This window comes from Sphaeroforma arctica (genome assembly GCF_001186125.1).
Source record: "Sphaeroforma arctica JP610 unplaced genomic scaffold supercont1.908, whole genome shotgun sequence".
NCBI classification, from domain to species: Eukaryota; class Ichthyosporea; order Ichthyophonida; genus Sphaeroforma; species Sphaeroforma arctica.
In genome coordinates, this window is record NW_014039650.1 from 2268 (window position 1) to 18051 (window position 15784).

Below are 15784 nucleotides of genomic sequence, written 5' to 3' on the forward strand. Positions count from 1 at the left end.
ATGTTTGCTTGCGTGTTGAGTATGTATGTATGTATATAAATATAAGAATATATGTAAATATATTTATATATACATCTATTTTTAGATGCTTATTTGCATGACAGTATCTAGGTTACAATGTTAATTTTAATTGCCAAGTTGCTCCTCATATACTAATGGCTCCAAGATATTCTTAACGTCTTCGCGCCTATCTTGCAGGCGTAATATCAAAATCAACGTTTAAATACCTGTTGCCTATATCTGAAGCTAAAGTGTAGTGGCTGGCTCGTATATAGCTGTTTCAATTTGTCAATATGTATATTAATACTTGCATAATTGTATTCCCTTTCAGACCCATAACTCTACTGAGCATACTATGAATATGTCCACATAGTATACCGTGACTGTCATAGCCCGTACTTAATACATATCTCCAACCACTTCATAGAGCTGCCCACAACCCAGACGACTTTAACGGTACCTGCCACGGACGATCCATCCCAAGAATTCAGATACAGACCAGCCAACCCCACGCATCAGCAACCCCCACCCACCATCAACCCGGACTTAAAAGCTCAGCTGCAGTCACATACGGGCGTAGTATACCCCTCACACACCCTCGACAGAGAAAGGGCATCGCTATTCCAAAATGATGTATTTCTGATGTACGTGAGGGCGTCGACCCTGGACTTCTTCTACAACGCCATGTGCAGCCACAGGTGTGTGGTGGATGTACAACCCCTCTGAATAAGAGGTGGTACAGTGTTGTGTCTCATGTCGGTTTTGTATGGGTTTTTTAATTGTCCGTGTGGTTTTATCTGATGTATTCCATTCACAGCCCAGTGTGCACGTATCTCTGGTGTTTTTGTATGATGCATATGTGTGTGTTGTAATGATTAATAAGCGTTGTTCAAGTATATTAGTGTGACGGTGTATTTGTATGATACATGTGTGTGTATTGTAACGTTATATAAGCTTTATACATATATATTAGTGTGACGGTGTATTTGTATGTTACATATGTGTGTGTTGTAGCGTTATGTACACTACACCTGTATATTAGTGTGAGTACTGCTCTCCCAATGCTTGCGCAGTGGTCCGTCTGTGTTGCAGTGTCACCACTCACGCCTATCATCTCATACAGGTGAGTCCATACGATACGCCACTTACACATCTCTGAATCTGGGCTGTTGTGCACACGTGTATTTCTTCACTATCCGACACAGTGTTTAAGTGTACGTTTACGTGTATGTGTATGTGTATATGTATGTGTATGTGCATGCGCATGTGTATGTGTATGTTCATGTGCATGTGTATTTGTATGTGCATGTGCAAGTGTATTTGTCTTTGTAGCTGACACATGAGTTCGGCATGTCAGTGTGCTCATTGTTAGTGTGAGTTTAATATGTCTCAGAGATGGCTTGCTTACTGACTTAGCACAACCGTTAGTGCATACGGTGACGGACATCTCACACACCTGCTGGTACATGTGCGAGAGAGAGTTCTGGTGGGGTTTGTATTGTGACCTATTCCCACCCGACCTTAAACGCATACGATAGAACAGCGTGTCCGACTGCAATATCATATTCACCGACCACCCATGTAGCTTTGTATTGGGGGAACGATGGAACTAACAGACCTATTCATACTGTATATAACTAAGCAGAAAAGTATATTTAGTGATAGTATATATAGTGGCTTTGTGATAATATATACAGTGGCTTAGTCATCGTATACATAGTGACTTGCTAAGACCTCTGCCTATTCTGCACAGACAGAAGGACTACAAGTACAAGATCGTTGCCATGACAACGGACGAGACCACCTTCGCCTCACTCACAGCCGCGCAGTTTGACGGAGTGATTGTACAACAGGCCTCTGCTTCACTCACAGATATCCTGGACAGCGTCTTGCAGTACCTGAGCGCTGGTATTAACGTCGTGTACGCTGAGCCTACGGTCGAGTTCTTTAGGGGTAGGTTGTGTGTAGTTATAACGTTTTATGTGTGGTTTTAGGGTTTAGATTGTGGCGTGTCGTAAAGTACAGGATAGCTGGCTGGGCCGTGGGGATGATGGATCTGAGTTTAGTATCTTTGCGTGAGACATGTAACTGATTAAACCTCACACTCTGCTGTTGTGGTTGAGTGTTGGGTTCGTCGTCCCCAAAAGATTGATGCAACATCACCTTATCCGCAGCTACGGTTGTCTCCTTCTGTGGTGAGTGTGGCACTACCGCATGCTGTGTTTTGTGCAGTCTTCCTACTAGTCCTTTTTACTAGTCTTCTTGCTAGTCCTTCTTACTAATCTTCCTATTAGTCTTCCTGCTAGTCTGCCTACTAGTCTTTCTTACTAGTCTTCACTAGACTATCCTTTTTATTAGTCTTCCTGCTAGTCCCTCTCACTAGTCTTCCTACTAGTCTTCCTGCTAGTCCTTCTCACTAGCCTTCCTATTAGTCTTCCTACTAGTCTTCCTACTAGTCCTCCTTACTAGTCTTCCTACTAGTCCTCCTTACTAGTCTTCTCACGAGTCTTCTTACTAGTCTTCCAACTAGTCCTTTTAACTAGTCTTCATACTAGTCCTTTTAACTAGTCTTTCTATTAGTCCTTCTTACAAGTCTTCTTACTAGTCCTTTTTACTAGTCTTCCTGCTAGTCCTTACTAGTCTTCCTACTAGTCTTCCTGCTAGTCTTCCTACTAGTCCTTCTTACTAGTCTTCATTAGACTTCCTACTAGTCCTTCTTACTAGTCTTCCTACTGGTCTTCCTACTAGTCCTTTTTACTAGTCTTCCTACTAGTCCTTTTTACTAGTCTTCCTGCTAGTCCTTCTTACTAGTCTTCCTACTGGTTATTCCTACTAGTCCTTTTTACTAGTCTTCCTGCTAGTCATTTTTACTAGTCTTCCTGCTAGTCCTTCTTACTAGTCTTCCTGCTAATATTCCTACTAGTCCTTCTTACTAGTCTTCACTAGACTTCCTACTAGTCCTTCTTACTAGTCCTTTTTATTAGTCTTCCTGCTAGTCCTTCTTACTAGTCTTCCTACTAGTCTATCTTACTAGTCTTCACTCGACTTCCTACTGGTCCTTCTTACTAGTCTTCCTACTGGTCCTTCCTACTAGTCCTTTTTACTAGTCTTCCTGCTAGTCCTTCTTATTAGTCTTCCTACTAGTCTTCCTGATAATCTTCCTACTAGTCCTTTTTACTAGTCTTCCTGCTAATCCTTCATACTAGTCTTCCTACTAGTCTTCCTACTAGTCTTCCTACTAGTCCTCTTACTAGTCTTCACTAGACTTCCTATTAGTCCTTCTTACTAGTCTTATCACTAGTGCTTCTACACCCGCATGGTCGGGAGTTGTACAGTCATGTGTGACACATGAGTGCCAATACCTTTTGCACAGGAGTTCTGGGCTTGATCTGTTGCGATTAGAGTATAGTGTACACATCAGAGTTTAGTGTGTACAGATTCGCCTAGTTGATAGAGGATGGTGTGTACGTGTCTGGTGCCTTGTCTTGCCACTGGCTATCTACGGTGTGTGTGCCCCGTAGTCTTCGTGTATCGTGATTGCGTGCAGCTTGCAGTCTCTGAGGGTTTGGCCGTGATGCACTTACCACCGCACGAATGTTACAGAAGTTGTACTAACGTGTCCAGCGGATGGTCTTTAGAAGGATGCCGTGATTCGTGATAAGATGTACTACAGTATCCCGATATGCTGTTAGAAAAAACAATCACCTAAACCTTGAAACCTAAAAAGATGTGCTAAAGTATCCCGTTATACTGTTAGAAAAAGCAATCACTCCAGGTATCAACCCCGTTCTCGGCTTTCATTTCGGCTCTTTCCTCTACAAAATGTAGCCGTGCCTCAAGCTTTTCGGTAGATTTTGGATATTTGGCCTTGCCCAAAGTTCAGGACAGATCTTATCCGGACTGACCAGCGTTGTACACATTCCCACCCATGGAGATGTAGTAGCACACATGTGTGCATCTCAGCATGCAGCACGCGCCACCAGTCCTCAGACAGTGAATGCAACAGAACAAGTATTGGCAATCTGTAGACACTTTCTCTTGAACTGGTCATATTAATTCTACGTTGCCGTACCCGCCACCAACACTAACATTAACACTGACACTAACACTAACACTAACATTGACACTAACACTAATACTAACACTAACACTAACACTGACACTGATACTGACACTAACACTAACACTAACACTAACACTAACACTGACACTGATACTGACACTAACACTAACACTAACACTAGCACTAACACTAACACTAACCCCGACACTAACACTAATACTAACACTAACACTAACACTAACACTGACACTGACACTGTCACTAATACCAACACTGACACTGACACTGACACTGACACTGATACTGACACTAACACTCACACTCACACTAACACTAACACTGACACTGACACCAACACTGACACTGACACTGACACTGACACTGACGCTAACACTGATACTGATACTGACACCACGTCTCCTCTCCGCACGAGGCAGACCCCTTTGCCCACCTACCTACCACTGCCGATCTCGTGGCTCAAAGCGGTGTGCCCAGTCTCAAGCACGATCATCGCCTCTTCGGACAGTGGAAGTTCGGGTTCTTTCGGGTGAAAGCCAGCCCACTTACGTGGATGTTATTTAGTGATATACGGCAGGGGATGCAAGGTGTGCACACCGAATTGGCAGCGCACGCCCCACCACCCACGATGATGCAGTTGGTGGCTGTAGAGACTCTCAAGTTGTGGGAGACGGAGGGGCAGGCCATGGTGCTTTCATTGGGTATGTGTGTGGTGTGTGTCTGTGTGTGTATAGGAGATGAGATACATAGGGGGTTTACTCGGTTTATCTATGTATGTGTCTTTGTGGAGTTTGAAGCCAGTACTCATGCAATACGTACGTTTTGCTCTGTACAGACGCCAGCACCTCCGAGATCAACCGGCTACTAAAGGACCGTGGGGATATACTCACAGTGTCGTACCTTAATGCCTTGGAGTATGTGACAGCCGATCTGTACTACAAGCACAGAGACATCTACAACAAGATCATAGCCAAGCGCTCAGAGGAGGGGCACGTGTTCACTGCTGTGTTGGCCCACGCTGATCGACCGGGTGTACAGGCTATCAATAAAGCTCTCATAGCTAAGATTGGGAATTGGGTGTTACCACTACCTAGGATTGTAAGAGATGTGCGCTGTGACACGTGTGAGTTTCGGGTTGTATCTGTTTGTGGGTGTTGTGAATGCATACGTGGACCGTGTTTGTCAGTACTGGGTCCGGGCGCCCAACAAAGAGTTGATTCGCTTCACGCTGTCATGTGCTGTCTGGCTGTAATCAAACTGCGTTAGCAAGTCAAAATGAGTTCAGGTTGTACGAGTATTATCACTTACAATGTACATCGATTGGGCTATAGTACTATTTTCATGTAAATCTATAGAGCTGCAGTACTCGCCATGACCCGTCCCGTCTTCCTTGGTCTCGTCCTGCTGAAACATTAGGAACACAGAGATCATTCTTCAATCTCCACAACATAGAAACATTCTCAGTGTCTTGGTGACCTACGATACATTGCATGTATCGATGCTGCTTTCAGAGAATGTACTAACTCATTTGTTCAGAGAATGTCCTAACTCATTTAATCAGAGAAGGTACTAACTCATTTAATAATGTATATGCATCACCTACCCACAGGCGGGGACGTCACAGATCGCTTTCGACTACACGTATGGCCCAATCACCGAGCGCGTTGCCATAGAAACCTTCTGTACGGCCGCACTGGAGGATATTGTGCGCGACCTTCCGGCACTCGACTGGGAGGATACCGGCGATGATGCGATGGAGAAGGAAGCGCTCGAGGACGAGAGCGAGAGTGCGGGTGACAACGCAGACAGTGACGAAAGCGCTGATGATGAGATATTGCCGTTGAGCGAGAACGCGGAGATGGACAACATGGCTACGTGATGTGGCAGTAGGGGGTGCTGTCGGGAGTGGGGACGGGGAGTGATGTGCGGATTGCCCCTGCTGTTGGCTGGTACGGGTTGCTGATCAAGAGAGTGTGGTAGGTTCTCATCAGAGTGTAGTGTGATATACACCACGCCCAGGCATGAGGGATGGGATGAAGAATGTTACCAAGCAATTCAGGAGAAAAGAGCCACAACAACGAACGTGAAATGTACCGGGGTGGTGTTCGTATGTCAATATTTTGATGTGGCAGGTTACTAAGCGCACAGACACAGTGGACATGCATTCAAAAGCGACTGGCTGATGTGTCAAGACCATTTCACAGCAGGGTAAGCATTGCGAGTTGGTGAGGACTGAAACTATTGAACGTTTTCATTGCCCTGCTCCACGACACAACCGGTAGTGGATCTAGAGAATGCCACAGTGGGAAATCACAGGTAATAGCTGCTGCGAAGTGCCATGAGCTGCGAACTCGTAACATATGCTATTGTCCTTGTCAGTGTGATGAACATACTCAACATCCACCTACTCTAAAGCTACAAGTTGATGCGAGTAGTCGGAAGTAGATGATAACTTGAGTTAGTGATATGGTAGAGCACATCAGGATGTGACGATATAGATGGATATGTGCATGCCGACCACAGGTTTTTCAAAGTGTGATCTAGTTCAATTAATCGCATTAATCTCCTGATGTCTGTCCTGAAAGCACTCGGTGCAATGTATTGCCCACACTACTCATATGCACCCAGAACAGTTGAGGTTAGTCGACAGGCATTTACGGGGTCTCATAGTTGTGTTCAAAGGGTCTGAGTGGCTGATATGCCTCCGCCAGGCTTCAAATTTGACCGATTGCTCAGCATCGATAACCACAATTAGGCTGCGAGATTCAACACAAGAATGAAAGTATACACCGGAATGATACATGGGTCTTTACTGTTTCACTGACATTTAGGTTTAAGCGTGGCTAATCACAGAAAATGGCTATATTTTCAACTTTTCACTGTTTCACAGGTGTATAAAAAGCCACATTCCAGAGCAGGGCTGCACTCGTACACAGACTTGTTGTTGCTACACACATACCAAATGCACCACCAATGTCAATGACGCATATATACCTGACACTATTTAATTTGTTTCGTGCGTAATGCTGTAACAGTTGAGTTGCAATTTGGCTCACTGCCATAGCAAGCTATAGAGCGTGACAAGATGTATTTCAATTTGCGACAAGCGTCAGATGACAAATAGTGCTCCAGGCTATCTTATATCTGCTGTGATCTTTCATTTAAATACGTTACACAATTTGATAGTATTTTATCACAAAGGGTTACAAAAACTAGAGAGACAATCTGATCGATTTCTTTCAGATTTGAACGATCGCTCCGCATCGACACCCGCGATTTGACTGAGAGATTTAAGAATGAAATCATACATCGATATGATAGACGAGTCTACTATTTTACTGATATGGTTTATGATCTGCAGTGGTCAAGGTTAAATTTCAGAAGTTTCACAGTTGATACTGAAGATACAAAATCGCGTCGTTGTTGTGAAGTATGTGTGCAATGAAGAAACAAAATCGCGTCGTTGTTGTGAAGTATGTGTGCAATGAAAAAATAAAATTGTGTCGTTATTGTGAAGTATGTGTGCAATGAAGAAACAAAATCGCGTCGTTGTTGTGAAGTATGTGTGCAATGAAAAAATAAATTGTGTCGTTATTGTGAAGTATGTGTGCAATGAAGAAACAAAATTGTGTCGTTGTTGTGAAGTACGTGTGCAATGAAGGAACAAAATAGTATCGTTGTTGTGAAGTACGTGTGCAATGAAGGAACAAAATAGTATCGTTGTTGTGAAGTATGTGTGCAATGAAGAAACAAAATTGTGTCGTTGTTGTGAAGTACGTGTGCAATGAAGGAACAAAATAGTGTCGTTGTTGTGAAGTATGTGTGCAATGAACAAACAAAATAGTGTCGTTGTTGTGAAGTAAAACAGCGCTCTCGATTTGGCATAGGGGTCTGAATTTTATTACAAATAAGTTTCTATGTTCTGTGAATATATATTCTGCTCTGGTTGCTAGTCTGTGTACATTACCAAGACATATAATACAAATATATGGTATGCGTCGAATTTACCGTCAAGTCTGCATGCCCTTTCTGCCTATATCCAGTTTACGCGGACACTCCGTGCTCGATACAGCCTTTTTGAAATTGAACGGCGGCCTAATATGCGGTTTTTCTTGCCCGTCCCGAGGAGAACTGCTTAAATCCGATCCGTGTAGAAACTCCATGCTTGGCGTAATCCATTTGAAAAGCGACGGCGATTTCAAACGTAATTTCTCTTCTCGGGTGGAAGTAGGAATAGAGAGACTGTTGCCATACTCGATGAGACGTACTTGAGCTTCACATTTTCCAAACTCAAGACTGTGTCGGTTGTTACGTTTCTGCTCCAAATATGCTTGTGTCTGTTTTGTGTCATTTTCTGACTTTCTCCTTGCAACAACTTGTGCATCATGGTATACTGCCAGTTCATTCAGCTTTCCGCTACGTGTAATGTACAGTCTCGGTGTCGTCTTTGATGCAGACTTTCGGTAGTTATTTGGCAGTTGAGAACTATGACTCCTTCTAGTATCTTTCTCTAAGCTTGTATCACCATGATGTGATGTAAATTCGAGTGAGGTAGTGCTCTTTTGGTCTTTAAATCGAAGAGGTTCTGTTGATTCCATGCAAGTAGTTGTCTTTCTTATTTGTTCGGTATTCGCTAGAAATGTCTTTTGCCTTCTAACAGTTATCACTCTGATCTCAGATGGTGTAGTATTCTCCACAGATGCCGAAGATGCGAGTACGCGCCGCCTCCGCAAGTTGCTTGATACCGTAGCGACTCCATCAGAATGTTTGATATCGACATCATTCAACACACTAGATTTGCTGGGAATTTTACTGAAATCTTCGTCACTCAAAGCAGGATTTGAAGGACTTTGCACTGGCATATCGCCGGATATTGAAAGCAAACTATGCGTTTTAGTGTATGACGGAGTTGAAATCACACAGCTGTTCCGCCAGTCCTCCGTACATGCACTGCACACTTCATTGTTTACCACTGGCCGAGGTTTTGGCCGTTGAGAAACTTCCACCTTAATCGGTACAGGACGTTGTTTCGGCTTCGGTTTATTTCTTTGTAAAGTGTAACCAGATCTAGGTGCTTCCATCGCTTTTGTTTGCGTTGTGGAAGTACTTCCACACAGTGAATTGCCCCTAGTCAACGTTAAATTATCTGGCTCAGAAGTAACAGGGACATTTGACACTACATTCTTCCTCAGAAGCTCTGCGCCCGAGCACTTTGTATCCGTCCTCATATTTAATTCTAGTCAGGAATTTGTCTGTACACGGAAGTTGAATAAATCAAGCTGCGGTGCTTGAAACGGTGAGTATAATTCTGGGGTTCAACTCGTAGGCTCGTACCTTAACTGTGCTGTGTAGTGTGAAGTTGGACCCACTCTGACATCTCTATATATAAATATAAAAAATATATATACAAATGTACATATTTACTACATAGCCTTCTAAATTGTTGTTTTTAATAAAACATAAAAGAAAAAACAAAGTAACGTTTGTATGTATTCATATTTGGTTTATTTTTAAATAAATATAAAAACACCATAATAATCTATAAAAAAATCGCAATGACCATCGGTATTTATATTGAATATATACATATTGTTCTTCTTTTGATAAAAAAATAAAAAAAAATTACATTGAGATTTTGATTTTAAATAAGTATCTATTTATTGACTCATAGTTCGCCTTCTTGTTGCTTTTGTTTAAAAAAACAAAAACAAATGGAGACTATGATTTTACTAAGGCTAAAATAATTTTATTGTTATAAATATTTACGTACAAAAAGTCATAAAGTAGTAAAATACGAATGTCTTGAATAGACAGCACTTTTCGCGATGATGACGTGTTAAGACCGTCGGAAACTGCTTCTCTATGACGACACGTCCGGCCTCTATTTATGTCTTTTGCTATAGTCAGAAGTCCGATTTACGTCATTTTATTTTTTGCTTTCAGATTGAAACGTTAACGTAAAACGTACTACGTTTTCATACGTTACAGGGGTCTGGGTTAGTGCCCGCCGTTATATTTGGCATACCCCCGCCAACTATATTTCACCAAAATATTTGTTGTGTTGACAGATTTTCTACTGTCAAAACATAACAGCTATTAATTGGGCTATAGAAGGTAGATCCAAACAAAATTGGGTTTTGGAATTGACTCCCATTATACCACCTGAAAACGGGAAAACGGTTTCAAAACTAATCGTTTACGTAGAACGTACTACGTTTTCTTAAAAAGTAAAACACGTATTGAAGTCTGCAGTTGAGTGTGGCTCATGAGGCTACATCTCACCCTCGGTCTCAGGCGGGCCTCACTGCCTCAGCCTTCACACAAAAAGGTCACAAACTAAAATAAACTTATATATTTATTTTAACAAACAAAAAAGATATTTTGTTATTTTTTATCAAAAACCGGGCCTCACCGCCTTCCTCTTTTGACTCCTGCTCAGAGAGTTCAGAATCAGTGTGCAGTGAGCGCATACAGCACAGTTCAGTGTTCATACTTCGTAGTTCAGACTTCACAGTTCACAGTTCACACTCATATTTCATCAGCTCACTACTCTACATGATGTATTTAAAAAAAATAATATACAATTGGTCCATTGCAGTTTGACTTTGATCTTTCATCATACATAGACTTTATATTCTACATATTTAAAAAACCATATTTACTCCACAACATTCTCTATGACAATCGTTAACATTCTCAGACAGTCTGTGCTGTAAAAGTGTTAATAAATCCTTTTTAGAGAAATCTTAACACCCTTACAAATAGCCTACCCTTTTGTTTTTAAAAACAAATAGAAGGCTAGGTCTGGCTCTGAGGATATGCCGCTGTGGAAATAAATCCTATTTTAAAAAAAAAAGGTCCTAAACTCTCAACCTCAAATAAAATGGTTTGGATGTGCTACTTAGGTTTAGCCACCGGAGAGAGTCCGAAAACTAGGTGGGGGGGAACTTTTGACATATAATTTTGTCCTGACCCTTGTTTGTAGTTTGTACCCATAGGGTTTCAGGCCAGATTGGGTCTCAAATTCTCAATACTTAAAAAAATGCGTTTTCTCAATTTGAACTCACCTTAAAACCAATATGAAGCCAATTCAACGCCAATATGAAGGCAATTCAAAACCAATCACCTGAAGTTAAAAGTCGCAAATGCACTCGAAGTCCCAAAAACTAGGGCGCGGGGGTCGGGAGGGCCTAAACCAAAGCAGCACATCCGAACCGCCTAAATACTTGCAATCCTCGGCGTTCCATTGACTTCCACAGAATGTCTATAGTTTTTACTCTATACGGCACTCTTAAAATTGTCAGCAGAACAGTGAAGTGTGAACAACTACACAGACCACATTACCACAATCACAATGGCACAAATTTAATAATTTATACACAGCAATACTGAATTACCATTAACCATAGTCTTTTTCTTTAAAAAAATAGGTGTTTACAATTTGAAATTAGAAGGCTATGCTAAAAATAAAAAGAGATACAATATTTCAAAACAGCATTGCAAAAATTAGAATATTGAATTTTCTCTGAACCTATTTTTTTTCTCGATTTTCATCTCATCGAGCATAGCTGCACAGGAAATAATAAAAATCGAATAAGCTTCTCTCTAAAGATTAAACCCTAAAAACGAATAAAAACGAGGTGTTAAAATGGAGGTCAATAATACTTAGAGTCGGAGACTCCTCGGGAGTTACACTCAATATTTACATAAAAAAACCTCTGACTCTGCAGACTGGAAACTCCAATGAAATTAGTGCCCGAGCAGTCGAGAGCCGAGAAGTTTTGATCCCGGAACTTGAGATTTGAAGTTGAGAGTTAACACTGAAGTTTTAGCCTTCAATCTTGACTCTTCAGAGCAGCAAGGGCAAAGGTTAAAGATAATTTTTTTATACCAAACCAAAAGCCGGTCTCAAAAATGTACTTTATTGCTTTTTGTTTTGTTTTGCTTTGTTTTGTCTTTTTGTCATTGGGTTGTAAAACGCTAACCACTATTCGCGACTTTGCCCCAACAGTAACAGTTCGATGGATGGACCAGATGCGGTTTATTTAGACACGGGCTCGGGCGTTAATAATTTTATGCTCATTGGTGCCGACTGCCGTATGGCGGATAGAGAATTAGAGACATTCAACAAATTCAAAAAAGAGCACGTTTTTGTGTGTTGCATCTTTTTTAAAGGTTTAGTATTTTTAATCAAGTGAACAGGAATGAGTGTGACGACTGACGAGCGTGGTACTGTGGGTTTACTTACCACGAAAAATATACGTTTTCATATTTCATGGAGGTTATTTTGGTTCGTAACCCACGACAAGATAATAAAAAAGTGCGCTGAAACCTCCTCAACCTTCGGTGGGTTTACTACCAGCAGTGCGCATTGAAACACAAATCACAATTTGAGCTCTGAATGAACATTTAGATACAAATACCCTTGACTGATTGTGAATCAAATCTTGAACGGACAGTCACAGTGTTGTTGTACACCCGAAGGCATCGGGTTTGAATTATAAACTAGTTTCAGCCGCTGAATTTCCGATGAATTGTAGTTTTATTGTTTACTACCTTATCTGTCGATCTACAATTGTAACCGAAAAAAAAGGCTAAGAAGACTCATGTGGGAATGTCATTTGACACTCGATTGTAGCTTCCAGTACAACACGTGGATTGGATGTCTGACCAGATTGCATTCACCTACCAGACAGCAAACTTGCGTCATGCTTTGCTTTCTCATCCTCGCTAAGCCATATGTGACGGCCATTTTTAGAACCAACACTCCATACACAGTTTGAAATGTGGGGTACACAACCTCAGAGTGACCCAGATATAACATCAAACAGGGCGTGCATGTACGCTGCCAGACCCTTTATGTAAGAGGCTATAGTATCACGGTGAGAAGACTAGTTCTTCTACTGCCGTGGCCACTGGAGCGGGCTTGTCAAGATCCTTTCCGTTCTTTGTTTCCGGAACACTTTTCTCTGTCGTTTTGGCACTGAACATAAGAGCATCATATAAGTATCAGTTTGAATATGTAGAGAAAATTTGGGTCACATCAGTATCAGTTCGAAATGTGTAGAGAAAATTTGGGTCTGCGTTCATCAACACGTCACAATAATATCAGTTTGGAATGTATAGAGAAAATTTGGGTCTGCCTTTATAAGTACACCGCTATAAGCTGCGGAAACAACACCACAAATAAACAAATTGTCCAATTTCAAAGCAAATGTAGGTACATATGCATATATGAGCCAGAGCACAACAAGCTATCAATTTGAAATTACATGTACACTATCACCGCGCATACCTACTTTTACAATTCCAGCCCTCGGCATGTCACGGTGGGCTTCAGTACAAATGTATTTATGGGTCGCTACCACCTACTACAACCGAACGTTAAACCCTATAACACGCGTACAAACGTATTTTATGGATAAGCATGTACAACGCCATATAGCAGATCAACGATAGAGCAAACTATAGAACACACACACACACACACACACACCTCAGTGCATCTTCCTCATCATTGTGCTTCTCTTGTCCCTCTGCCTCCCCATTCTCTGATGTCTTGCCACCACTGCTTTCCTTCATCTCCTCCGCCCCGCTGTCCTTCGTCGTATCCCGTCCACTCTCTTTGGCAGTGCTTGGCTCATCACCTCGTGCGAGTTTGCGATCCGAATCCCCATCTCTGTGCCGGTGCCTATCCACACCTCGACTGCCGCTGCGTCGGCTCCTCTCCCGTTTCTCCCCACCCTTACGTTCTCCCCCCTTGTCCTTCTCCCGGCGATCTCTGTCTCTATCCCGTCCCCTTTCTTTCTCCTTGTCTCTGCTTCTATCTTTGTCACCACTCTTCTCACTGCCTTTGTCTTGATCCTTGTCACCACTCTTACCACCCTCCTTCTCCCGCCTGCTCTCGCGATCTTTGTCTCTGCTACGGTCTTTCGGTTGATCGTTACTATCTTTGTCTTTGTCCTTCTCCGCATCTTTATCCTTCTCACTCGATCTGTCGTCAGTGTCCTTACCGGTACCTTTCTTATCGCTGGATTTGTCTTTATCATCTGCCTTGCCCGAGCGACGGGATGCTTTCTCATCGTCTTTGTGAGGCGATTTTGATCTCGATCTGTGGCCTGTTAGTAACATTGTTCAGAGAATTTATTTAGATGTTAGGTTTCTATATACGATGAAAGTATCAGATACAATCCAACAAAATCATGTGAAACGGTTCTAAATCCAAACGCCGATACACACTGTGGGCAACGCACCTCTAACCTGCTATTGCGGATGAGCAATAAGCATAAAAATAAATAAATAAATTAGATATGATACGGTACAATCAACCGAACAAGTAAAGGTCGTTTGGTGAATTGACGATCAAGTACAGTGGGTGTACATCTCTACTTACACACACGCCTATATTGAAACCCATATTGGGATTGATATTGGTGAATTAACGTTGCATACACACGCATATACTAGCACCCATATTGGTATACATATAAACATATGTATCAGACTATGTAAACACTAAGATGCTCAAATGCGCAGTACTTACGGCGATCGCGTTCTCGGCGAGGGCTCCTGGATCGGCGTGACGATCGTCTGCGGTCTCTGGACCTGAAAGATGTGTGAAAGGGATGCAAGACTTATATGAGTGCGGTGTAGATGATAGGTATATACGAATATGCTTATGTATATGGATTTAAATACTAGCGAGAGAGCATGATAGGGATACGAGTGCGGTGTAGATCACAGCCATACACATTGTACATACACACACCAGTACCGTTATAAAACTGGTAGCACAGCCATACACATTGTACATACACACTAGTACCGTTATAAAACCGGTACACAAGCACAGCCATACACATTGCACACACACACACCAGTACCGTTATAAAACCGGTATACGGCCTTTACACCTGTCCATACCTTGATCGAGCAGTACGAGTGGACCGCTTGCTGGTACTACGAGATCGGCTCCTTCGCGAGCGTCGACTGTCTCTATCCCTATCTCTGTCCCGGCCTCTGTCTCTGGCCCTGGCCCTAGAAGAGTCACTATGGATATGGAGGATCGAAGAGAATGTAAAGGTCAGCAAATGGGCTGTGTTTGCATGGAGCTGATTGTTGTCCGCGTACTATTGACTGTTGTGTTTGTACGATACGGTTCACTGTGTCATTGCACGCACCAGAACAAAGCGTTGGGATAAGAGATCAACATCCATGCCGTGCTGAGGGCATGATAAGTGTGTGCGTAGCAAAATCATTGACTAAACTTAGTAAAACACAAACGAGCACACAACTGGCAAAAAGTGTTCAAATGACTCTATATATATATATATATTATATTTAGACATCTGGCCTGTGATTCTTCACGGTGTCATCCGCCCGAGTTGTAGTGTCCATATGAACGCATATATAGGTAATATCAAATAGAATATACAATTACATCTGCGCATCTGCACATACGCAAACACATCAACCATACATCTACATATATATTCTGTATATGCATATATAAATAAATAGTATAGAAGCATATATAAATATATATATATATGCATGTACACACATATATGTATATGTATATATACATATAGATGTATATATATATATATATGTATGTATATATTATATATATATATATATATATATATATAGTGTGTATAGTATATATGTATATATATATATAGTACTAAACATACACACACA

At 41.8% G+C, this 15784-nt stretch overlaps 4 protein-coding genes across 4 annotated transcripts in view; 2 read left to right on the forward strand and 2 right to left on the reverse strand.

Moving 5' to 3' along the window:
- The window catches only part of SARC_09202 (hypothetical protein), a gene marked incomplete at its 3' end in the record, with an annotated part of 6266 nt that extends 1652 nt beyond the window's left edge, over window positions 1–4614 (forward strand). Inside the window, exons 2-4 of the mRNA XM_014296787.1 lie at window positions 428–698; window positions 1754–1921; window positions 4245–4614. Of these exons, the coding sequence (XP_014152262.1) occupies window positions 428–698; window positions 1754–1921; window positions 4245–4614 (809 nt within the window). The remainder of the gene's footprint in view (window positions 1–427; window positions 699–1753; window positions 1922–4244) is intronic.
- A 47-nt stretch (window positions 4615–4661) lies between these two features.
- On the forward strand, window positions 4662–6742 carry SARC_09203 (hypothetical protein; the record flags this gene model as incomplete). The annotated part of the gene is made up of 3 exons (XM_014296788.1): window positions 4662–4782; window positions 4917–5179; window positions 5691–6742. The coding sequence occupies 3 exons, from the start codon at window positions 4662–4664 to the stop codon at window positions 5958–5960; spliced, it is 654 nt and encodes a 217-aa protein (XP_014152263.1). The 3' UTR covers window positions 5961–6742.
- Window positions 6743–7958: 1216 nt separating this feature from the next.
- Window positions 7959–9451, reverse strand: SARC_09204 (hypothetical protein). The gene has a single exon (XM_014296789.1). It carries the CDS (start codon window positions 9307–9309, stop codon window positions 8092–8094), a length of 1218 nt encoding a protein of 405 aa, XP_014152264.1. The 5' UTR covers window positions 9310–9451; the 3' UTR covers window positions 7959–8091.
- A 2857-nt stretch (window positions 9452–12308) lies between these two features.
- SARC_09205 (hypothetical protein) overlaps window positions 12309–15784 on the reverse strand; it is a gene marked incomplete at its 5' end in the record, with an annotated part of 6362 nt that continues 2886 nt past the window's right edge. The window contains 4 exons of the mRNA XM_014296790.1: window positions 12309–13064; window positions 13578–14199; window positions 14625–14686; window positions 15005–15130. Coding sequence (XP_014152265.1) covers window positions 12959–13064; window positions 13578–14199; window positions 14625–14686; window positions 15005–15130 — 916 coding nt within the window. The 3' untranslated portion in view covers window positions 12309–12958. The remainder of the gene's footprint in view (window positions 13065–13577; window positions 14200–14624; window positions 14687–15004; window positions 15131–15784) is intronic.